We start from the raw sequence: 26881 nt of genomic DNA on the forward strand, positions 1-26881 counted from the left end.
GGGCGTTTGGGGTGGGGAAATGATGCATGGCATATCCAACTTATATTAATTATGTGCTAGGAGTTTCTTGCTCATTGACATCGTGCAAACTTGTAGTTAAGCGTCTTTCCTTTGACAGAGCACCCCAAAGTTAATTTCAGATGATCTGGCGAAGAATGTGTGGTCATTTCTTTCTCAGGGATTAATGAAAATGACTTCTCTCAGGAGGATGGCGGGCTGGGGCCCTTTTAGATGTTCTGATAAACACAAGATGTTAGCATTATGAGGAAACATCTCCAGAGAGAATCCAAAGTCCATTATTATTTGTACTATTTGTACTCCACTAGCTATGGGAGAGAACAGTACCAAACGAGTACCTAGAAAAACTGAAGCATTGTCTATTTTTTCAGTTCATATTAAAAATGAATAGAATTTTCTTCCTTTAACATAATGAGGAGAAGTTAATGTAAAATTCTCTTATGGCTTTCTTTAAACACTTGACTCTTGACTGTATTGATTGTTACTTTTGTTCCATTTGATGTGCAAAACAAAAAACTTGCCAGTAGCAAATTAGACTGTAAAGGCTTCACATTATAGTTTTTTTCTGTTCCCGTAATGAGTTCAGCATGTTAGATCAGCACACAGCTTCAGTCCCTGTAGCACCTGTGGTCCGCTAATGACTAGGATGATCTGATTGCCACCAGAATATCGAAGTCTGATGGTCTTGTTTCAATCACGAATACTGAGCAGAGCCAAATGTACATAGACATGCTTTGATCTAGAACATAATGCAATGTTTCTATTGTTAAATTGTCATGGTACAGTACATGACATTCATTTTTAAACATAGTTACCTAGTTCAGTCAGACCAAATGCTGTATTGAATGCGAGCCTGTTTATATGTATAAAAATAGGTTGTGTTTTTGTGTCAGGGCTGTGTTTGGTTATTGTTATCTGTGAAGTGTAACTTAAAGTCAACACAAAGCAAGAACCTTTGGGCAAATACTGCTACACACATACTGTATTCTTGTAAAAATAATTCCTATGGCACAGAACAATCAGTGGCCGAGAATCTTGTATTGCTTTCATAATGCAACTTGTTATACATGTTATACCATTGTTATCTATGACAGTATTTATGGGTTAACAGCTGTTGTAAATGTAATGCCTTGGGAACTAAAGGAGTCACAGAAGTGACTACATTTCAAATTCTATAAGTAGGGGCTTTAAACAGACTGCTCATTAGGGATAGCAGTACATAAGCTCAGCTGACACATGCGGCTGATATATAGCTTTAGCAACTTTTGAGCTTCTGCCTAAACTAGTTTTTCAGGCCTCACTTCATTTGTGATGAGTAGCTTCTTTGGATATTCTGACTTTGTCATTGAGTTGCTTCTGCCATTCTTTGGCTCAGGCCTCATGCTGCCAAATCAGCCAGTCTGAGAGCATGATCCCTGATCAAGGAAAGCCCCCCAAGCACCCCTACAGCAAAACCAACCAGCACCCTTTTCCCATCGCTGTCTGTTTATCATTACACTAGTGTTCTCTCCCCTAGTTACATCTTATTGAAATGCAACTTTGTGAGCACCTCATTTAAATCTCTGTGAACTGCACTCCCACTTGAGTTCCACACAAGTTCAACATTACAATGTCAGGTTTGTGAAATTCAATAATACTTTTTTTCAACAGGATCCAGGGTTTGAAGGCTGGGGAGATGTAGTCCTGAGGTAAAGTCACTTTGCTGAGATTAATTATAAAACCATTTGAGCTAACTCCCCTAAAGACATTAAGAGCTTTCTAAAAATCTGCAACGTGGTATTATTTCAACATAATTGCAATTTCTGGGTAAAGGTATTTTGGAATTACTCTTCTTTTAACAGTAAACAAAAAGACATTTGTTAAAAGGCTTGTTTTTAGCCATGCTAGTGGCGTGTCTCTAGGGATGGTAATGTCGGTCTGTCAGTCAGGCGGTCGGGGGGTTTGGTCCACCGCTTTGGTCCAGACTGAAATAACAACTCTCTCTAAAAAAAATCGATCAGACAGCTGCAGCTGATTCAGAACGCTGCTGCTCGCGTCCTCACTAAGACCAAGAAAGTAGATCACATCACTCCAGCTCTGAGGTGTGCACCACGTATCCAGAACAAACTCCCAGAAAACTGCAGGTCTGCTGCAACTCTTAGTTCTTTTAAATCAAGGCTTTTCTGTTTGCAGGTGCCTTTTATTTAATCTAATTTCTTACACTGCACTCTAACTTTTACTCTCCTGTTTTATCTTGTTTTTATTTTCTATTTAACTCTTTTAATTGTATTTAAAAGTCATTTTATATTATCCTAAGTTGCATTTATGTTTTATGTAAAGCACTTTGAATTGCCTTGTTGTTGAAATGTGTTATACAAATAAACTTGCCTTGCCTTGCCTTACTGTATTGGATGGATTACCATGAAATTCTCACAGTCCCCAGATGACAAATTCTGCTGACTGGTGATCCCCTGACCTTTCCTCTTGCGCCACCATGAGGTTGACATTCATTTAAATGTTTCGATGGTTTGCCACAAAATTTGGCAAACACATTTATGTACCCCTCAAGATGAATTGTAAAAAGACTTTTCATCTAGTGCCACCATCAGGTCAAAACTTTGACAAAACAATTTGTCCAATACTTGTCAATACAATGACATTCCCATCAGTCTCATCTGCACTTTGTGTTTAGTGCTAATTAGCAAATGTTGGCATGCTAACATGCTAGACATAGATAGGGAACATGATAAGCATTAGCATGTTAGCATTGTAATCACTGTCACGAAGATAACTCACCAAGTTGACCGAATGTGTGTGTTTCAAAACCATTAAATGCAACTGCAGTTTGGCTTATTTAAATCACTGCTCTTATAACTTCAAAGATAGGGTCAGATTGTTCAAAGAACACATACACATTTAAAAAGTTATTGCTCACTGTGATGCTTCCTCCTCTCTATATTGGTCGTGAAGTGGTCTCTTTCTAAAACGACTCTAAGAGATGGAGCATAAACTACACAGCCCTTGCTCTGTATAAAATATGCATTCTAGTTCAACCCGAGTTAGCCTGTGTCAGTATCTCAATTTATCTCATAATTATCTTGTAAATACAAAAAAAAAAAATACTGTATAAGTGCACAAGTTTATTTTGCCAGAAAATTAAAGCAGAGATTTCTTTCTTAACTCCTGTGGAATTTATTCCCTTTGCCCATTCAGGAAATGGCCTTCCTTCTCCTCAAATGTACATCAGAACTTTGCAAACTGTCCACATAGTGATTAAGAAGTCACTCACAAAAGATTATTCAACAGCCTTGCTAAACAAAAAAAGAGGATGAACGCCGAGTATTAGCAGAATTAATGAAATTGGTTTGTTGTGCCCATTGAGTCCAATAGGCAGATCCAGCACTCCCTCTACTCTCAACAACAAAGAATTATTCAGCTGCTCATCCCAGGGCAAGGTGAATGAAAATGAACAAGTGGTAAGACTGAATTAGACAAAATTACATGCTGCAGAGATATAATGGCCAAATTCACAAACAGTAGCCTATTTAATGGAAATGAAATAATGCTGCATAAAATCCCCAAACCTCATATATAAGTTACTGTATCAGTCATATATGTGATATCCGTACATTGTTAAAATCATCAATTTTTAAAGATGCCAGCCTTGGTTACTTCCTACTGTATCATCAGTTATTGGATGTCAGTGCATTCCAGGATTAATTTTGTCATAAAGTTTTGTAACTTTAAGAATTCACAGTTTTTGTCTTTTAATAATCACCACTATACTTGAACTTATTGATGTTGGAAAGAAAAATCAAATACCCAGCATATAATATAAGTTGTGCCCCTTGCTCAAAACACTCTATTACAGCTACTGTCAATGCAGGAGTTTTATGACTCCCTGTCTAATCGTTATAAATCAGTGAGCAAGAAAGAAGACCTGAGTAATCTTGGGGACATTAAAATCTGACATTTTGAGTGTGTAACGTTAATTCTAGCTAAACAATGTGCTACTAAACTATATTAGCCACACCAGAATGTGAAATGGCATCAGGAATTCAGGGTCCATCTCTGGGGCGTAATAAGTATAGGTTGGTCCCAACATTCAAAACAAACAAATATTTGGGAGGATTATGATCACAAGCAACGTTTTTTCAAGTGAAGGAAGCATTACATTTGTACCGCACATAAGTCATAGGCAGGTGTTTGCCGTGGATAGTGGGTGTACAAAGCACAGAACTTTGAAACCAGAGCGTTCACATTATGAGTCCTGCGTGTGGTTAGGTTTAGGCAACAAAAGCATTTTGGTTAAGGTTAGGGAAAGATTGTAGTTTCAGTTAAATGTTAGTGAAGTTAATTTGTCGTGTCTCATGCAAGTGCTGTGAGTACCTAAATGTGACCATAAAAACGTGTAATCGTGCTCTGGCTGCTACATGAGCAGACACTGTATTGCAAGAGCAGACATTGTAGGGAAAACAACTTAAATACATTGTTAGTTAACATTTTACTGATATGTTCAGTATCAAGATTTTGCAATTTACCAGATATGTTGATTAACAATATTTCCCCTTTATGTTAATAAAAAACACACTCCAGGTGGCATTATGTTTCCTCCAAAATGAATTTGCTATTGCAAATGAGTAGTAAATAAACATAATTTCTGGGAGATGATTGGCACAAGGCTACTCAGCAAAGTCTTCCAGATAACTCCATACATCTGCTTCTTGGAACAGAGCCCAGATCATATATATATATATATATATATATATATATATATATATATATATATATATATATATATATATATATATATATATATATATATATATATAATACATATGTGTGTGCATGTTTTTCAATCAAAAATGTTCTTAATTGAAAAGGTATATTTTGCATTGGCTACCACATTAATGCTGGATAACGCCACTGCAATCCCTCCCTCACAACCTCGCTCCTCTCTCTTCCACTCTTCCCTTGTATACCCTCTATTCTGCCTTGTCTGTTTCAGCACAGCAGTTGATCAAAGGGTAAAATAAAACAAGCGCTCTTGAAAGACAGTGCTCTGCAATCAGAAAATGACTCATATGGGAGTTTTTCTCAGGTAAGAATAAAATCTATTTAGTTTCACCTCGCTGTGTCTCCAGTGTGTTCCCTACTGGGTCAAATACACAGTAAACAGAGCAGGCTATTTTAACAGGTCTCTGTAGAGGCTGCTGTTCAAACAAAGAACGTTATTAACATTTTCCTTTTTCTCTTACTGTGGGTAGTGGATCAGTAAGGAGTTCCCATCCTCCATTATTCTGAGGAGATATATTAAGTGAAGTGAAACATCCACCCCAGGAAACAAATATCATGTCATTAATTATCAAACAAAGGAGGATATAATGATCCAAATGGAGTGGAACTTGCAAGAAGAAATGAGAAATCTTATCAGTTGGTAACCTATTTACTTCCAGCTCTGTCTGCAGTAGGGGGTATAAGCACTTGTGCTGACAAAGACAGAGCACTCCAGCATGGAGAGCAGCTTGTCAAGTCAAACTGCACCATGAAGAAGATGAGCACAAAAGAGGGTTTTTTTTTTTTTTTGCCATTTTTAGCATTTAGGTTTTAGTTGCCCCTGTATATTCTGAAGCTTCTCACTGGACTCATACTGACTCAGTCTGGCTGAGAGCTTCAGGCTTACAGCTTTTGTAAAGCAAAGAGGAGTTCATCTCATTAAAACGATTGTAATTACAACAGGCGTGTTATGTTTTGTAAAAGCAGCAAATAGCCTTTTTTATGAACTGGAATTACAATGAAGCGTCCTCACTAGAGAGCATTTATAGAGCATATTAAGAACCCTGACAAAAATGAGGAACAGAATGACAGAGTAATAGAGTAAATGCTATGTGACACAGAGGCTTAATTTATTTTGTAGTGTGCAGCAGAGGATGCTTTGTCCGTTCACTCCATGCAGTGACAAATTACTTTTACGGTCTCTTTATGTGCCTGCCCTTCACACAGACATGCAAAACACACACACAAAGTACAAGGTCATTCACATCAGCCTCAAAACTCAATACTCCCAACTTCTAGTAAGGCATCAAAGAACAGGACATGCTCCTGCCTGGCTCTCCTTGCTGCTGATTTACTGAAATCTTCAGTGGAACAGGAGAACCTCCTGTCAGCAGGTTTACCTCATTTGCATTAAAGTAGCTGAAGCTGTTGACTAATCCAATTTCAGTATTGTGACTAATTTGCTTGTGAGGTATGACTGTATTCCTACAGTTCATTCTAATTATCTAATTTGGTTGAGTTTTGATTTTAACTACACTTATCTGCAAAAAAATACTATCCTCAATCTAGTGGGGTTCAATTTGTGCAGTCAGCTACTATAGAGACTCTCTGACTATATTTAGCAAGCTCGTGGATGCTGCACATACAACTAGACACCACTGTGCACCATCTGAACTTGTCTGTGTATTTGTTTCTTAATGTAAAAGTGGAGAAATTCAAAGGGTGTCCAAAAGAAAAAACACAAAATGTATAAATTCACATTCACAATTTTTCAACAGCCATCATACTAAATAAATTAATTTGAGAGTGTATTAAGGAAACTATTCTGCACACATGGGGCTTTATCAAACAGAATTTAGAAGCTCAACAGCTGCCCTTTATGTATTTCAATATTAGCATTAATTGAAGCTGCAGGAGCCATTCAGTAATGAGATGACCCTATATCTTTGATTGCCATCATTTACACAATGCCACTTCAGGCTGGATATTTCCAGGAGCAACAGGAAGTCCTCATAATTTCTTCTGTCCCCAGTTACAAACTAGTCATGGCTGTGTGTTTTTTTTTTCCTATTCCTCCTTCAAGCCTCTAATTGAAAAATTCAACTGTGGGAGATTTGACCAGAATTGGAACGTTTTGTATAAGGGTGATGTGAAAGGCCTGCGCTGCTTGAAAGGGACATCTGAGAGGAGAGCTGCTCTGAAAGCTAACTGTTCTGTGAGAATATTCTCATGGGATTAAGGATCTGACTGCTAGGAATCTCCTGCCTTGTGGCTCCCATGGCACTAGCTGCTGGCTTTTATGACAACCTCAATCAATCAGTTCCCTGCCAGTCGGAAGGTGGGACACAAGTATGAAATGAGATCTCAATTGCATAATCAATGTAAAGGGCTTTTGAAGAGACATGTCAAATGTTGTCAAGGTCGCTTTGAAAGCTGGAATACGCAATTTACCATTACAAATATGGCGCTTTCAATGCTGATCAAATTTAAATTAGACAAAGCAGAGCATCCGTTTGCCCAAGGCACAACTACAAAAACGCAGAGTGGATGTGTTTGGGTTTTAAAAAAAGCTTGAGATATACGGTAGAATATCTGATTGGAGCAACATCTTTCAGCCTCAGATCAATAGTCAACTTTGAATTGTTTTCACCTTGATCCTAATCAGGCTGACTTGTTGTACTAGATTTAGCCTTCCCAAGGGAGATATGTGTGGAGGCAGATAACAAACCACATTTCTTTATTTCAAATTTTAATGAGACAGCATTTGTCCACATTTGCAGGAATTCGCTGAATTGTAATGCCAAGCTGCATAATTGATACCATATGAATAGAACAAGGGAAACACTTTGAAAGCTTTACAGTGTTTACAAAAAGCAGGGGAAAAAATTTCAATCAAATGTGTGTCACAACAAACAGTTGTGTGAGAGGACGTAGAAGCATGGTTGGATGAGAGTGTTATCTGAAACCTCCACAGAAGTCCTGTGTTCATATTGAAGTTGTTGGTTTTGGACACTGTCGTAATTTTAAAGAAAACCCAGGTGACTCTTTGATGTACATAGCTAGCTAGCTCGCTAACAAGATTGTTTTACTATTATTTCCCTTTGCTTCCAGTCTTTGTGGTGAGTTAAAAAAGGAAGTAAAAGTAATATAATTTTAAATTATATACTATTATACTATATTAAACACACAGCTGTTGTCCTTATCTGCTGCGAAATTGTTTGGATCACATTTTTCACAACACTGAAATGTCTATCATTACTGTGACATTTGTCATTTCCTCACTTTCAAAAAAGTTTTCATTTTTTTCAGATGTGTGTCTGATGTACAAAACCATTCATCACCAGTGCCTTTACAACAATAAAATTCTCACCCCTCAAGTTAGAGAGGGAGAAATGATGTTGTTGTGATGTTGATGTGTGGTTGCAGTAAAAAACAAAACAAAAAAAAAAAACTCACCTATTGGCGTGTTGCAGAAGGTTTGGAGCAGAGAGAGCAGTGCAGCAGGAGCAGTTTTCTGCTCTGTGTGAATCACTGCTTATTTACCTTTAACGCTCTCTATACGCTATGCAGCAGAAGGAATCCCACTTTGACAGGGATACACAGCTGTTGTCAAACTGCTGACAACACCAGAGCCCACAGGACAAATCACGTGGCAGCAGTCATCGTTGTGATTACATTGAAATAAATAAGTTAGTTTTGAGAATGGATTTTCCAAAGCGTTAACAAACATACCATCTCCAACACATTTTGTATCTTTCCATCAGAGTGTCTGCAGTCATTCTATATAAAAAAAATAAAAATCAGACTGAATGACTGAATGGAAACCCTGCTATACAGTATCAACAACAGCAAAAAGGTTACAGCTATTCCAGCTGAAATTACTATAGGCTAGAGTTGATTTTTACCACATCTGTCATGGTTTTGGGTTTTATTTTTCAATGTGTTCTGCCTCATGTGTCTTGTGTAGTTTTACTTCCTGTCTTTGTTTGCTTTTCCCTCTAGTTTTGATTGTTTGCCCCACCCTAATTAGTTTCACCTGTGTCTAGTTATCCTGCCCTCACCTGTGTATTTAAGTCTGTGTGCTTCCTTTGTTCTGTGTTAAATTGTTATTGTACTCGTGTCAAGCGTCCTGGTCAGTCTTAGTGGTCTGTGTTTTGGATGATTTCTCGGTTTTCTCTTGGTCCTTGCTGGATTTTGGATTTTTGCATTTTTCTTTGCCTGTTCCCTGTATTTATATTTAACTTAGTTGGATTGTTTGCCTTTTTTAATGTGACTCCTGCCTGTCTGTATCAGTGTAAGCCTTTTTTTTCTCCTTTCATTAAATTACTTATATTGCACCTACCCTGTCTGGTCATCTGCATTTGGGTCCTACTCCTGCCTCCTTGATTCCCCGGCTTGATTATCATACAACAACAACATTATTTTTAAGACTTTAGCTTAAGGCAAGTTTACTCACTAGAGAATTAATATTCTAAAAAACCCATAATGTGTTTTTTGTCTGAGCTATGGGGGTTGTTGAAGGGAAACTAAACTTTTGAGGCTTGCTGTAACACTGTAAAGTAGTATTAATTAAATGATTAACTATTTGAAAGCAAGAACCATTTCTGAGCAAACGCACAAACCCCAATAAACATGAACCTTAGATTAACGCATATTAATTACCGCAACTACAAACTGCAACAAAAACACGCACAACAAAGAAGAAAGCAAGCAACTATATAGCACAGTGTGGGCAAGTGGACCAGTTAAGCCATGGAAAGATTGGATGTGCAGAGACAATTACAGATTAAACTGATTTGTTCAAGGTGATTATTAGCTGAAACACAGCAGATAGTTAATGCCATAGAAATGCTGTATGATGCTAACATGGAGGGGATTAGTCCAGGAGTCATTAAATAAAAGGTTGCTACTTGCACATTTTCTGGCTTAAGCTGGATGAAGGAGGAGGATCTGTGTCAGCTGCACTGTAAAACATCATACAAGAATTTAGTGGAATCACCTAATCTTTTGTCATAACTTTGTCATTAAATTTCTAGTTTTTATTTTCGGACAACTTCAGAACTCATAAACATGAGTTGTTTTGACTTGAAATTGAGTTGAATGAAAGTACTGCTGAGAGTTCCCTCACAAACAGAGGTTTAGTAGTTTGAAGAATACATATATGATGGAAACTTGTGATAAGTCTTTAATGCAGGTTAAGATAAGTAATTGCTGTTTCTTTTCATAATAAAAACCATGAAGGTAGTATCGAATTCAGTACCTACCCCAGTGCACTTTTAACAAGGTAAGGTGGCAGGGAAGCTTTTTTGAATGGAACCAGCTTAAACTGTGTTACAGTGGTTTGGAAATGGCCTTGACGTTGATGGAGAACTCAATCATTTAAACATGCAAACTCTGAGTACTTCTCAGGTAAGCCTCTTTTATAGCCAGATGGGACGTCCCATCACTGGGATTGGAGCAGATGTTAAGGGCCTGATGACGTTGCCTATTCATTAGCCTTGCTTATGTTGTGCTCAGGGCCGCAGATGGTGCATTTTGTAATACTTGCAAATGGCGTGCTATAATGCATTTCCTTACTTAAATTGTTTTCTTAATCTACTAGTTGTACGACTCAAATCAAATTTACAAAATATTGATCTTTGTTGCTGGGGAAACCTAAAGAAATGTTGTAAATGTGTTTGTGTGACTGCACACACTGGTGACAACTTTTCTTTAACTCACATTCACGAATTGTCCTGGTTTAACTGGCCAGCTGTGTTTGATTTGAACATTTTTACGTTACACTTTCAGGTGGTTGATTATCGGTGGATTCAGGTGCTAAATTATCTTGAGAAAGGTGGCCCAGACTAACGTAGTTAAAATGACAAAGTAAATGTGATATGCTGCACCAAGACTGTCGACCAAATCGCAGATTTATTTTACCCATCCTCATTAAAATGTGAGACTGGCATTTTCAAATCAAGTTTGGAGAGCATTTTTGAGAAGCATCATTTTAAGGTGTGAAAAATGCCTGCTTGGTGTACATGGCAGGCCGAAATAAAGAGGAAAAGATGTCTTTGTAAATTAAGCTGGCTTCTACTGTGCACATGGCCTTAAAAACACATTTACCTGACAAAGCTCAGTACAGGAGAAGTATCGCTCGGACAGTAGTGCAGTAGGATGAAAAGAACACTCACAGCTGCATCAAGATCTTTTCAATCCAATATCAGACTAAAATAGATATGTAAACTAGTGTTCACGGGCCTTCATAACTTTCAGACTCATGCACACAGTAAGGAAAAACTGTGCTTGTACTAGGGTTGGGATATGCCAGACTCAGTTTGAAATCAGCTCCACATGAGTAATCAGGTTATGGCAGTGTATATAAACACTTTCTTCTCCACCTGTTTTCTATTCAACATGTCATTTGTCACTTACAGCTGATCAGCTCTTCGAAGGATCTACAGCACTGGTCACATGAGACCTAAGTTTGATTTATTATTATTTATTATTATTATTTATGTTATTCACTTTTACTTCATTCAAAGTCTCAAATTTCAAGTGAACACATCTCCTGGCCAGTACCATACATAGCAATTACTGTGCATATTCATGCTCCCGAGAGGAAGGAAACTGTTGGCTCTGGAGACCCCTTTAATTGTTCCTCCAGCATCACCATCAGGACAAGCTTTGACTCATTTTTAGAAAACAATTCTCTCATCTACAAGGTACAATATTGACTATGACAGTAACAGGCAACAGCGCGGTGCATTTGCCTTTGCTGCAAGAGGAAGCCAGCATGAGGGTAAGTAGATATTGTCCACTTGCAACAGCTCTTTGTCACCATAAAGCAAAAAAGCTTTATCGAAATTATTCCGTGCCATTTGGTTAAATGTGAAATCCTGATAGACTCTAGCACTCTGCCTCCTTGGAGCTTATTTTTTTAGAAACAACAGAAGCTCACTGCAGCATTGATGTTTGATTTCAGCTTTGATGGTGCAACAGTGTGGTGAAATTGCAAATAAATACACTCTGAGACCCTGAAATGAAATGTAAATGTTGCCTGACTGTATCAATGCACATATGGGTTTATTTTTTCTTACAGTCACAAGGCCCTGGGTAAGACTGGGTCCTGGGGCTTCAGCCACGTATACTCTTTGAATAATCCAGCAGGAGCTGAGGTCCCACTCATTAAAGAAAACCTTTATTGATTTCTCAATCTTTTGAAAATCATTGCCCCCCAGCTGATTCTTACACTTAATTTAGATGTAGATGGCTTAATTATTCAATTCTCCAGAGAACCCTGGCAAGATTTATCAAAACGACCCATTTCATTTGTATAGCCAAAAAATTGAGAAATATGAATGAAACAAGCTAGTAAATGAGGAATAGCAACATAGTCACTAAACAAATATAATCAGTGCTCACTGCAATCTTAATACTGTACAGCCTCCATGGTATTGTTAAAATTATGTTGGAATATCACATTTTTCTCCGCAGAGATAAAGATACCTCACTTTCCCGAACTAGTTGGATTCCCTAGTCAAAAAAAAGGAAAAATAAAAACTTAAATAATTATTTTTTCTTTGAGAAAAGAAGCTTTGATGCACAATACAGGCTCATCTGGGATGAGCTCTTGCATCAAAGAATAAAGCAGCTCTTTTGCTGTTTGTTAAACTAGGCTGTAAAACACAAATAACTTCTGATGGGTGAATCCCAACATTTTATAGACCTTTTACAGAAAAAAAAAATATGCTCATCTCAAAGATGACAAATGAAAACCTGGGAGATAAGATCTTACAACTTCAGTAGACTAAAGCTGACACTGGATGAGCACGGTGTCTTTCTGTGGTGTGTAAATGCAAATGCTTGTGAAAGTAAAAATAAATCCAATTGCAACGCTCTGTTTTAGAGGATATTAGCATACTGAAGCTAACAGCACTATAGGATCTCTTGAATTTCAAAAACAAAATATAAGAGGCAAAAGCTACAGTATGCAAACTTTTACTTGGCTGCGATTATATTCTAAAATCAATTTCCTTGACGCATACATTAGTTGTATGAAATCTACAACCCTAATGTAATGAAACAAAACACACACAGAGCAATGCAAATCACACTGTGCTGTACACAGAGGGAAACAGCTGACATCTAGTCCTCATTATATGTGATGTTTCCTATAGCATTTTTCTCTCACACAATTTGCTATGAGATATTTGATACAGATAAGTGTTTGGTGGTTTTGAACCCCTATTACCAGCTCAGTGTCTATTCTGACACACTGCTCTTCAGTGTGTTGTGAGTTAATGGTAAACGTGTACCTCGCTGTTAAAAAGGGCAAGTATGGCTGTTTAAAAGGGATTGTCTTTGAAAAGTCACTTTAAAGAGTTAAATAGTAGTCCCATTAGCTGCAGTGTTTCAGTGCTCTATTCTGTTCTCCAAGACACTGATGAAGGTCAAGCTTAAATGGCTCCAGCTCTCTGTTTGAGCCAGAGACTCCCAGCTTAGCCAGAGCTCTGGGAACTGGCTCACACAAAAGATTTACCCCACAATGCTGCTGGCCTAGATAGACACACCAAACACACAATAGGGTGGCTGTGTATAATTTAGAGCACATCTTTCCTACATTGACAAGGCCAAAATTAAAAAGGGAGCTTGTCAGCCAAATTAAGTATTCAAATATACATGTATCACACCCATGGTGGACATGGGGAAGTTAAATCAATATTTGCCAACATGAATGTAATACTCAGACTTGTGACATAAAGCCTGGAGCTGCTGCAGAGACAGTGAACGTAAGGCAGATGTGTGTCCCAGAGGAATGTTTGCTCATTTAAACCAAACTATACCAAATACGTCCTCGCACTGTAACAAAGCAGCTTTTATTGTACAACTGACTCTTCTTCAACTAAAATTTCTGTTGTTAGATTTCACTTTAAAGCATTGTGATACCGCTTGTTACAGTCCATCGTTTTTCCCCGGAGTTAAACAGACATTAGGGGAATATATTCAGAGGTGAGGTATGTTAAGTTTGAGATTTCCTTTCTTATTTTTTAAAAGTGGTTTCCATTTCCAGTTAAGCAACAACTCATAAGCCATCTTAGACCTGCAAGGATGTCAAATCCTCACACTTGGTGTCCCGGTTACAAGCCTTTTGAACATATGCTCTTTCAAGTGAAATTAATCAATCTCTTTATCACTTGGGCAGTGTCATTACCCAACCACAGAGTGAGAAATGAAAGTGCTAATTCCACTGCAAGTGGGGCTTTTGTGTGGGAAGTTTTCCTCAAGCTGCTTTGGAAATGCATTTTCAATTGAATTTGTTAAGCGAGTGAAGGACGAAACGTGAGATTACCTCAAATTTCCTTTATAAGGGAGTGACATATGACATCAGCTTTCACTACAGTTTTCCAAAGGTGAGTCACTCACAAATATGATAAATGTTATATTATGTATATCATATTCCATGGATGCATATAAAAGTATTTGTGACATATATAAAACACTTCCATACAGAGACATTCACAGAGAAATACATGTACTGTAAACAGCATGCTGTTCATTGAAGCCATGTCAGCCAAACGTAACTGGGACCATAAATCCTCAGCAGAACATACCAGAACATGATTATTTACTGTGCACCAATGTCACGTTACCACAGCATACACATCATTATGGTAACAATCCTAGCCCTGCTTGTCACCATGAGGCAGTGGATGGATAGCCCGTCAGAAAGAAGGCATTATTATGCTACCCGCCCAGGCATAAGGACCCTCTGGCTTGATGATGTCCAATAGTGGCTCGAGGTTTATGCTCCCTAACAATGTGTGTCAGAAAGAGGAGGATTACTTTCTCCACAGAACTTGCTGCATTGATAATGAATGTAGTTGTACAGTATTTTTCTCCTGTAATGAGAAGTAGTAATGACTGTCTGACTCTGAGTGTATGTACACAGTCTGTATACTGGAGTATATATATATATATATATATATATACACACACGCATGTAGCATATCCAATGGTATGAACCTTAACAGGTTCAAAGAGTCTTGTTAAATTCTCACACTTGAATGGTACGAAAAATAAATATGGAATACAATGGATGCAACCCCAGCAAATGACGAGCAGCTAGGTGTAGTTGCATATCTCAATGTGTGGAATTATAATTGATCTCATCAAACCATCATCGCTCCAGAGATGAAAGAGATTTGACCTGGATTGTATTTGAAGATTCAAAATGAGGTGTTCATTAACACATTCATACCGAAGAAGAATAACTAAACATTTTACCTGCTTTCCATGAGAAATGATGGTCCTTAGGAAACACAATGTCTGACTGGACAGAAAAGGAAAAGAGAGACAAGAGGAGGAAGAGGCTGAGGTAGCTCCCAGCTCCCCGTGTCCAGGCAATGACCCCAAAGTCATCTTTTAGAGTCATAGTCCAGCCCATTGCTTCCTCTCTTACTCCTGTGGGAAGAACATGAAATTAATCAGTAACTCACTCACAAAAATGGCCAGAGACATGGGCTGGAGGAACCAGAGGAAGAGGCTGTGTGTTGCTCTTTTAAAATGGAAAAGTGGAGAAGGTGTCAGACACTCTGAGGCTGCAGTGTAGAAAATATCCCACTGAAACCTCCAGCCCAGAAACATGACATTCAGTGTCACCTTCCAAAGTGCATAACGCTCTTGCACATGTGAATCATAGTGTTTTACTTGTTTATTTGTTTTTTGTTTTTTTTGGGGGGGGGTGTAAATCCAGCATATGAATGTGATATCATGTGTGTTTCTCCTCCCACATAGAATAGAAAAATAATTAGTCAGACAGGCTTGAGCATCTCAGCCTCCCAAGGTAGAAGTGGAAACATGTATTGAAGGAAGGGGAGACTTTAAGCTTGGAGTAATACAGGGTATTAGTACCTTTTTATTGCAGCTCATTTATTCCCATATCCTGCTACTGTGATTCATGTCCTATGAGTGTTAGGGATTAGTCCTGGATTCACTAGGCCTCTAATTGTGTTGCACCAACAGCAAAATTAATGAATATGGAATTGAATCTGTAACACCTGATGCTTTGAGAGACTAATGTTATGGTGTTCATGACTGTGGTGATTCATTTTCCAAAAACAAATTTTGCTGCACTGTAGCTCTTGGGTATTGTGAGATTTGTTATTATTGGCTTATCGTCCCACAGAGCACTCCCTGCAGTTTTTTTGTCATTCTGCAATCATGGAACTCAATGTAAAATCTAGTTCTTTTTTGATTCACAACAAAACTTATAATTGCAACACATAATTTGGCATGAAAAGAAATACAATTACATGAATTGAAAAGATGTGAAAAAGTTAACTTTATGCAAACTGAGAGATACTCACAAGTGATATCCACAAGTTGGTATCAGTGATACACACATCAGGTATCGAGTTTAGATTTTTAAGCCAAGCTATAACCATGAGATGTGATATACAGTACCATGATATAGTCATGAGATGGATGGTTTCTATACTATTGTTTGCATTTTTACACAAAAAAGCAATAATAATATATTAAATATTAAAGTAAGATTTACTTACTGAGCTTAATCATAAAGTGCATCATGACTAATATGAAAATCTGTTTTTAATTTCATTTTTCTTTTAACGTTGCAGACCACCACAACACAGTGGGTTTAAATTTTGTCTTGATAACTAAGTATCATAGAGAGTATCTGATGGTAGATTAACTTCTGAGAGGCAGCAGGCATTTGAGATTTAAGATTATTTACACATGGTGTGTCTGTGAAAACGCTGGGTGCCAGATTATTTTTGCTTGATTTCATTCAGGGAAATTAGATTTTGACTTTGCTGCTTTAGCTGTGTTTTGGTGGGGGCAAAATGTGTTTAATGAGAAAGAATGGCAGGGTGGAGATGGCTTGGTGCCCAGAAGTGGGCTGCCAGATGCCCAGTTTTTTGATAGACTGTCCAATTTTCCTCTGGGTTTGAGGAGTTTTTCTATAGTCAAAAGTGTTTTGGTCTCTCGTGTCAGAGGCTTTTAAAACACAAATTCAGGGTTTGGCATTACAAAATACAACTCTTGTTTGTATCTGTCAATACAGAACCTGCAGCACAGATTTCACACATATTATATACAGGCACATCATAGCATATCATTTGAAATATGTCAACCCAAAAAATAGTGATAGAGTTAATTGTTCTCTCTGCTTTAAAGAAGTCATCCACTTTGCTTTGAATAAAATGTATGCACCTTTTTTTAAGCTTTGTCTCACATTTTTTGAAGGCCAGAGAACTTATTCTATTTGGATGAATGAGCAGAGTAGTCTGGCACTTACACAGCCATATGCCAATTAGACACCTCTGGTTGCTGATTACTAGCCAACCTCTCGGGCTGCAGTGCTCTGGAAGCCATACCTGACTGCACCCAGATTACATCAGCCCTCTAGCCAGTCTAATTTGACTATTCATGGGACAAGCAGTGCTCTCCATAGGCTGACAGAACATGTCACAACTGATTGGAAAACATGGTCTTGAACAAAAACAAGCAATGACAACAAGCATGACCCCAACGCATGCCAGTATTGTTTTTCGAAGACAGGCATTTGAGATTACGATATGGTTTGCAAAATCAGATGACTGGTTGCTTTTCTTCATCAGTTTGAAGAGTTAGTGGCAATTGTGTTCATACAGCTCAGGCTTGGACTCATCCATACTGTGGCTGTTAGTAGAGGAGCAAAACAGGCTATCCAGAAAATCTTAAAAAAGGAAAGCTATTAATCTGCTAAATATCTGGGTCAAAGGAATCGTGCCAGGCTCTCAGTGGCCACAGAAAACCTGGCGAACAGCAGCGCGGCTCAGATACTGCTGTGCATCCTATTAGATACTCCATGATCTGATGGAATGCAATCTGCTTCTCTGTCTCCTGTGGTCCTTGTTTGGGGCTCCCTCACTGGATTCAGAGAGTAAGGACCCTGCAGCTACCATAAGGGAACAGATGAGCAACACTCCACAGCCTCCTCTTTCACAGGTGGCCATAATAATTAATGTTTGATTATATCTTTCCAAATGAATGGCAAAAGCTAATTTGGTATGCCAAGGCTCTGAACAATCACCATGTGATCCTCCAGGCTCTCTTTAAATAAGCCAAACAGCCAGTTCTGTCTGGAGTGGAAACAAAGGCATTTGATTCCAGTACGTTTACCAGAGATGCCACCCTCTTCTCTGGATTTCCACACAATTATGTGGCCAACCAGCTCATTCTCTCTTCACATTCTTTGCTTAAATTCCTGCCATATCCCTATGCTCGTCTTTGTGTACTGTGCCCAGTAAATTCGGGTTAACACAGCTGCAAGTATTTTCTCCACGTTGTGGTGCATGTAATGGTTTTTGATTGGATTTGGGTTCAGAAATCTGTCCTCACCCAAACAAGCTGATTTTTGCAGATGTTTTCATTGACAGGAATGACCATGACAGCATTGAAACAATCAGAAATGCAATGCACAACACAGTTTTTTGTATTACTTTGATCACAGGCTTGTGCATGCAGCTGCATTCATCTGTCACTGTATGGACTGATATTTGACAATATCGCTGTCCATCTCCATTTTATTCCTAAATTCGTTTGACAGTTTGTGTTATTCTATTCAGAACTGTAACAAAGACGACTTCCCAATTTTGTTGGCTAAACAGATGATGACAGCTTTGAAACACACTGTGTATTTGCCATTTCCAAAAAGGTTCAGCCTCTTAGGACTTTTCATCATGACTGTACAACGGGGCACTGTTGATTGAAAAAGGAGTTGAAAACAAACATACGTAGACAGATCAGCACAGTATCCTCGGAATCACATCCATATTGGACAAATCCATACCTAACAATTGCATTTTTATCAACTGTAACCACAATCTTTCCCTGACCTTGACAAGGTGTTTTACCTGCCTAACCCCAGCCATAACTTGACCTTAGTTTATTTCTTTCCCTAACCTTAACCAAACAGTAGTTGCAATGTACAGACACTGCGGAAAGCAAAAACTTTAAAACTGGACATAAAGAAAAACAAATGCTGCAACTGAATGTCATCCAGGGTTTTGTAGAATTAACCAATATCAATGTTCTTGTCTGATGACCAGTGTTCATTTTGGCACCTTATTTTGATAGTTTTAGTCTTAGTTTTTTTCACAAAATTTAGTCAAATTTTAGTCATTTGATTTTTGTTAGTTTTAGTCTAGTTTTAGTAAAAAAAAAGTTTCATTAGCTTACTTTTTTGCCTGCATGTTTTTGTAGTTTTTCTCAGCTGTTTTGTTTCTGCTTCATGTTTAACTCTCAGTGGATTGTAGAAGATTTTAGTGTTAGTCCATAAACCTGTTTCTTCCAAGAACCGATAACGTAAGATAACATTACTGACAGAGACAGAATGTTCCTGAATGCAAGATGCTTCTTTTTAATGGTAGTGCAACGGGTCAAGTGGCTAAATCAATTTTTGAACAAGAGTCATTTTGGGTGGCACAGGAAACTGTTTTACTAATCAGGAGCTAGAGGCTACAGTTTGTGATTCTGCAGAAGCATGCAGGTCATGAATAAGACTTTGCATTAAAACAGTAGGCTAATTAGTCCATTTGTCCATCTTTCACAATATACAGTAGTTAAGTTAAGTAACATCTTTCCTCATTGTTTTTGTTGATGAAATTAACACTGGTTGGGACAGATATGACAAAGCAATGTAGCTGCACCCTAGAATAAAACCCAGAAATGACTAAATTTCCAAACTGTAAGCACATGTAAATACATTGTATCTGACATAGCATGATTAGCAAGATTCCACTGTACCTGTGCAAGATGACTGCCAGTCATCCCTTTGGGTGATCTAGTTGGTGCAGTGGCAGATGCTTTTTACTAGTCCTTCCACAGAAGACAGGAGCAGGGCAGGGGAGGCTTCCAAAGACGTTAAGTCTGACAGGGATGGTAAATCAGCTGCACTAGGCCTTCTGCCTGAAGCATCATGCAGTGGCTTAATCCTGTGTGAATCAATGTGTAGAGGGCTGGGACTGTGTCACACCTCCAGCAGCACTGAGTGGTATTAACTCCCTGGCGCTGGCTCTGTCAAGTACCCACCCACTGATGTTCCTACCAGGGTTGGCACAAGAGTCAGCCTGGGCTACAGGGTCTGAGGTAGAGGAAGACAAAAAGAGAGAAGAAAAACACTGATATAAACATCTGATACCACAGCAGAGTAAAATCTGACACTTCACGCAATGAAGATTATATTTCTTTCACATGATGCATTATGGATAGCTATCTTGCATGGCAGAGGTGTGCAAAAGCTACAAACAGCAAACAGTAATTAATGACTGAGTGTGTAGATGCAGGGAGGCTTCATAAAGATGCATGACCTGTGGGCAGCGTCCTTTCATTTTATACACTATCATTACACACTGGTCCAGAGGTATGACTTTGCTGTGATTTGGAATCCATTCATTTGTTCTGTCTTATTCTTAGCGGAAAGATCTCAGAGAAAGTTTCTGTGCAAATAAAAAAGGATTATTATGTTTCCTAAATTTAGACTTGCTGCAGTTTTACAGGGGAGAGGCAACGTCACTTATGCATCGGATTAGCACAGGGTTGGTTGTTGTTTTTGAATTTTACATTAAACTGCAAGGCTTGCAGTGATGATTTGTCATTGCCTGTGTCACATTCTGACAGTGATATCAAAGACAAGAGTGCAGTCCAAGAGTTGCAGCTTGGGTTTTTACTCTCCTATGACATTCAATGATTACATGTCAACCCTCCAGCCAAGCCTGTTCTGAGAGCTCATCTAGAGGAAACTCTGATTCTATTAACACATCCTGCCCTTGTCTCCCACCCCCAACCCTTTCCTCACTGGCCCCACCTCTAAGCTGCACTCCCTTATTGACCTTCCTGGCCACGCTCCTGAAAACCCCATATCCCAGTGACCCAGACCTTATTTCCCAAGGCTTTTACGTGCTTTGCCTTGCCATTCCATTGTGGCTCAAATGAGCTTGTCTCTGTAGCTGCACTTCTCCTCCTCTGGCTGGCTACTAACTAAATAAAAGCCAACAAATAGGATGGAAGAAAGGTGCTCCTGGTGGATGGAGCAAAATCAATTGCGAACATGCAGTTTCAGGTAGGGACAAACAATTCATTTAATCTTTATTCTATCTCAACTACCGCTTACTGTTGTCTCATCTCTTGTGGATTTCTACATCTGTGTGATAGTACAGTAATTGCTGTTGTGTACTTAAAAATATAGATAACGTCTAAGAAATAAGAATAAATTGTTTGAACAGAAGCTATATAGTGACAATCGGCAAGCTAAAACTAATGCATTCAATACAACAGTCCTACAATAAATCCTACCTTGCCTTAATGTAGAGAGGTGTTGATTCAATTTTATGGTCATTTTAGAGGCTTTAGTTTGTGTTGCTGTTGAGTTGTATTGCATTATACTGAGAAGTGTTTCCGCCAACCTTTGTTGTGACAGTAATCGCCTCCAACCTCAACCTGCCTCATGCTTCGCGCCTTCCTTCAGGAGCTGGTTACCTCACCTGGCCTGGCACTATCCTCCAGTACCACAGCCAAAAGCCCTCTTTACACGACTACAGAGCTTTTTCTCTACATCACATCCATTGGTTTTCTTTTAATATCCATCCCAGAGAGTGCATTTGCCCATGTACCCTGTCTCTGTGTTGTGTTTAGCCTGCCAGTGTTTCACCATCTCACTGCACACGTATTGTAGTTGCCAGACATTTCTTCTTTTTAAACCTCTGCAAGTTTCAAAAGTTGGAGACATCTGCAAGTTGGTACAAAACGACCTGACAAAATCTTAACATTGCTCAGATATTTATGTTGAATATATGCTAACAACCTGTACTATTACTAAAAAAGCATATAAACACTGCACCAAAGTGAGAGTTGAGATTTCTTCCAGGGCTGCCACCTGCATCATTTTGGGAGATCAAGGCCTAGATATCTTTCTGATATCAGTGTAGGACAGTAAGAATTACATTGTAGAAATGTTATTCTCATGTGGGTGGATGTTGAACTTGACCATCTCTTGCACATTACCATCTGTCAAATGATTTCCATTTGCCTTCTCTTACAATGCATTGTTTATTTTAAAAATATACAGTATATTTTGGAGCTAAGACCTTGAATTCTCATTCATATCATCTTTGAATGAGAATTCATGGATAGAATGTGACTGGAAAGTTTTTTCCTGAATAAGCTTGGCAGTATTCATAGACTCAAACCTTTCTATATATCACAAAACACTTTCTACCCCTGTACCTCAGCAGATGAACGTCAAACTCATCTGTGGTCCTTTGCCAACTAAAACAGGCCATATATTTTGCAATGCTCCCAGAAATTCAGACACATTTTCCCAGACTGTTAAGATGTTGCATGTGGCTGTATCTGAAAGGGAGTGGTATCTCTACTCTGCCAGCACCTCAAACAGTCTGGCAGCCCAAGCAGCTGCTCCTGAAGCCAGGGTTGTGAACTCAATCAGCCGCATGTTTATCGTTGTGGCACCAAACATACTATGGCTCTTTCTGCCTGCCTCCATGTGCTGTAGGTGCAGTGGTATGGCTAGTTACGCAAGCTGACAGGGTCACAGAATTGATAACGACAGGAGAGAATTTGAACTCAGTTGTGCCCACCCAGCCTCACACAAAGATCAGTTAAATGATACCATCCATCTATTCCTGAGTATCTTTTTCTTCACAAAATTGGGGAATTGGTTTTAGTTTGATTTTAAATCTTTTTAATCTCTATAATCGCTTTTAATCTTAATCGCTTTCTTTTTTTCTCAGTTCCTGAATGCTTATGAAAAATTGCTTTGGGCTGAATTGGAAATTGAATCATTGAATTAGCTGGCCTGGAAGCACGTGCATCTTTAGAAGATTGCTGAATTACAGTGATTAATTACAAAGCAAATGTGATCAGACAGGGTAAATTTGAAAAAGGCAAAATGTGGCACCAGAATGTTTAAATATGGAGGAGTTGCAGCGAATCTCTTAATCAAATTACTTGCGTCAAATATTATTACAGAGATGGAATCTTTACTTCAGGACACTTAAGTGTATTTTTAATTTGAGTCACAATCAGCAAATTCCTAAATCATCTCAATTACAGTATTTCTTGGTAAGTGATTAATATCTGATGAAAGGAAAAATTAAACCAGACAAAGCCAAAGCCTGTGCTAACGTACAAGCTCTCCTGCTATGTTGCTCAAAATCAAATGTCTTATCCAGAGTAAGAATCAGTGCTCAGTGTGATCGATGGCAGCTCAGCCTCATATGTTTCTCAAAAACAATCCAGAGCTATTGAGAGACAGGCACGCATTCAAAAAGACAAACTGACGTACTTTTATGTTAACAGATCATGATGTTTAACCGAGAATGCCTTCATGCATCAAAGCTGCTTTAAAGATATAAAAGGTGTTTCATAGCTAGATATTCATTCACCATTTACTCGTTCACACATCTCTGTTCAAAGAGAATCAATAGCCTTTAGAGTAAAATGATGCTAATTGAATTGATGTCTAAAACAAAGCCACAGAGCATTGTGTTGTTAGCCAGATAATTCTCACTGAATATTCTTTTTCACACCATAAATATTTCATCAAAGACATGAAAAGGGATCTCAGAGAATGTCAAATTAGTGCACAACAATAGCAGAACAAAAGCTGCAAAATGATAAGCCTTTTTCTATTTATTGGTGTGAACATGCTTGATAAGAATAAGACAAGTCTCCCAGGAAAAAAAAGTGAAAACGGCTGAAGTTGCTTTAGGTGAAAGGACATCTCTCATCTTCCTTGCGCAGAATTTTAATTGGTTATGTTTCAGGTAGTTCATCCTCAGTGAAAATAAAGTAACTTGAGAAGCTGCGACAGCATGTGCAAAAGAGAGCAAAAAAGGATTTAGAGCAGAAAGAGACACCAAAAACAAATGTATCTGCTTTCCGAAGCTGGGAAAATTATTCCACAAAAGACAGAATGAGAGAGAGATGGCGAGCTTGAAAGAGAAACAAACCGCTCCTGGATAATCGGATTTGTTTTGTGTGGCTGTTCCACCTGGCCTCCCAGCCGCTACCTCCCCTTCATTAAAAAAGCTTATAATTAACGCAGCACTGGCTGTAATCCTGGTCACTCTGTTTCCCCTTTTCAATTGATAGGAGCATCTCGGGGGACTGGGGTATGCAGGTGAGCGTGTCTGAGTCCCAACTGCTAAGGGACCAGAGGGGACTGTCGCCCAGAGAGGAAGAAATCAGTGAGAGCGAGGGGGGTGGCGTGACGGCGTCAGGATTAATTTTGAGGAGGCCTGGATGCTGAGGCAGGTTGATAACATGGGTCAGTAGTTGCAGAGACACCTGGGCCCTGAAGCCACGAGTGTCTCTCTAAAAAATAACTGTTATGTACTGAGAGGTGTGTGTGTGTGTGGGGGGGGTGATACCTGCCTAGCCTGCAGAAGATGTCCAGAGATGGCTGAAACCTGTAAAAAGTCAATTATACAGAGGGGAGAAATGTGGAGGAGAGGGGAACCATGGGTGAAATTAAAAGCCTGGCTCTTGTGATAAGTGGTGATGATGTGAAGTCATCAACAAAAAAGTGGTAATCTGGGGTTGTGTAAAAAAAAAAAAGTCAAAATATTCCAGTGTGCTGGAGAAAGAAGAGGCTGCATGGTGTGTGAAAGAGAGCTGAAAATGTAGTATTGAGTTTGACACAAGACTGTGTAGCTGCTGTAGTTTTCTTTATAAAAACCAACACAATATTAACAATTAACAACAAGCCGTCACTGGTTTTATTTTTCTGAATAGATCAGACTACAATACACTGACCTACTCACTGTGCTGCAGTCTGACAACAACAGATGTAAAAGAAAACTACATTCCCCTATGCCACTTCAAAGAAGGGTCTGCATAATAAACATGTACATTTTAGTCTTTAAAGCAGAATTGCCTATTTTTAGATCAAGGCGCAGTCGAGACATTGCAAAGATTTGAAAATAGAAAGTCTGTCAACAAGGCCATAACAGGTCCACCAGCACAGGACAGGGCACAGACAGTGAGCAAATGCTAAAAACAAAACAAACTAGGACTCAAAAACATGAGTCAGGACTTTCTGCAGATTCTAAGAAAAGGCTTTGGTTCATGCACAAAGGCACCATTTTTGTATTTTGAGTCATCAAAAACATTATTATCTTTCCTACACTCTCAGTTCTAAATGTCAGAACATCATGTTCACTTTGTTCACTGACCTTTCCAAACCCATCAACACTGCCAGCAGCACTAATAACCCAGACACGCACAGCTATGTTTCTATCTCATACTGTGCTATCTACATATTTGAAACTATGAGCCAACATTGCAATGAACTATTGTGTTTATTAATGTGCTGAAAGACAACGTGTGTGTGTCATTGTGAATCCACAGCTGTGGGGTGGATTAGAAGACAGAGTTTGTCACCTAATTGAACTGACACTTTATCAGAGGTCTGTTATGCACAGACATTCACAACAGTTTATTTCTTTGGCTTATCAAAATAAAACAAACAAACATTTACAGCACCTGCCCATGGGCACCAAGAAAAACAACTACTTCCAACTGATGAAACAACACAAAGATATGTGCTAATAGAAACAGACAGCTTACACACACACACACACACAAAGAACTTTTGAAGTCTAAGCTCCACTGCGTCAGAGCTCAAAGTTCACATTTTGAGGGGTGAGGGGAAACAAGTTGGCGCTTTGTGCTTTAAGGAGGCACCAGTATTGTGCCGAGAGATAAGGGCTCAGGACAATAGAGAAAGGCTGCCTGAGGGAGCGGATGCTGAGTCTGTAGCCGTCTGGATTATCAGAGTGCAGCCATGGATGGAGAGGAGAGGAGAGAAGACGAGAGGAGGCTGGCCCAGCGTCTGTTACTGGGAATTCTGGTTCTATGTAGAGGAAAGGCACTCAAACGGGTGACTTCCTGTATTGATTGATGGGTGTTCCAGGGATTAAACCTTAACCTTATATTGATTCAGTTCACTTTGCGAGTGTGGATACAGGGGAAATGCACTAGTCTCAAGACAGCTGTCACATTTCCCCTCACTGATTTCTTAATTTTAATTGTTGCTGCTTAGGGGCCTATTTTTTCTGTTTGTATGCATGAACCAATAGATAGCAGGAAAAAAAAATCCGGGGTTGGCTCAGATGGCTAAATTGTGGTGCTATAGTAAACTCTATCTGTCAGGTACTCCAGGAAAGAAAAAATGTATTATTTACAAACAATGTCTGACAGGAAACCATGTGAACTGCAAATAAGGCAGCGCTGTTAGCTCGGCGATAAGATAATTGATGTCACTCACAAATGTTGCTGCTACATAAGGCTGATGAGCAGGAAATGGAGATGATGGAATACAATTTGTCACTCACTCAACGGGTGTTTATGTAGGGTGTAGCATAAAAGCGAATAAGTGCCTCCTCTAGTATCGAGTACACAGGCAATGTTTTGGCAGCTGCAATTAGGCTCTTCGCTGAGTGTGTGGGCATTTGATAGGAATTGTCTTCACTCCTTGCAGGCATTTAAAGAACACACAATCATTTGGGAAGATTAGTCAGTATATGACGGCAACCTAACCACAACAGGAGAGGGTGGCACTCTTGAATGATGGCAACATATACAATAAATCCTTCACGTCTTCCTGGTAGATGATTGGCTCCAGTGTTCCATTCTCACACTGTAGCACACACTGTGGCTGAATCTCATTTGCAAGAATAAGTGGATCAGTAATTGTGATCATGCTTTTGCTGTTGTTGCTCCATGACTTTAGAATAGCCTCCTACAAAGTGTCAGAGAGGGGAAATTCTCACTTGTTTTCTTTAGCTTTATCATGATCACAAAGCTTTGTTTGGGTGATCTGTAGTTTGTGTGCATGATTTTATATGTGCCCTTGTCTGTCTGTTCTCCGTATCTTCTCTCTTCCTTTTCTACCTTCTGTAAACCCATTTATTACGACTGTTTTGAGAAATGCTATATAAAGTTTTAGTGTTAAAGCCAGTGTGGAAGTGCTTTAAACAGTGCTTTAAAAAACAATGTCAGACTGTACTATTCAGTGATGAACTGTATTCTGTATATT

The 26881-nt window shown here is 38.9% G+C and overlaps 1 protein-coding gene across 5 annotated transcripts in view; it reads right to left on the bottom strand.

Annotated features, from left to right (window-relative positions):
• thsd7ba (thrombospondin, type I, domain containing 7Ba) overlaps positions 1 to 26881 on the bottom strand; it is a 180682-nt gene that overhangs the window by 115046 nt on the left and 38755 nt on the right. For all 5 annotated transcript variants that reach the window (XM_044218072.1, XM_044218070.1, XM_044218071.1 and 2 more), the window contains 2 exons: positions 19570 to 19906; positions 15043 to 15219 (listed from right to left, as the gene is read on the bottom strand). In XM_044218072.1, the coding sequence (XP_044074007.1) occupies positions 15043 to 15202 (160 nt within the window). In that variant the 5' untranslated portion in view covers positions 15203 to 15219; positions 19570 to 19906. The remainder of the gene's footprint in view (positions 1 to 15042; positions 15220 to 19569; positions 19907 to 26881) is intronic.

Source organism: Siniperca chuatsi, linkage group LG12, assembly GCF_020085105.1.
Source record: "Siniperca chuatsi isolate FFG_IHB_CAS linkage group LG12, ASM2008510v1, whole genome shotgun sequence".
Lineage (NCBI taxonomy): Eukaryota > Metazoa > Chordata > Actinopteri > Centrarchiformes > Sinipercidae > Siniperca > Siniperca chuatsi.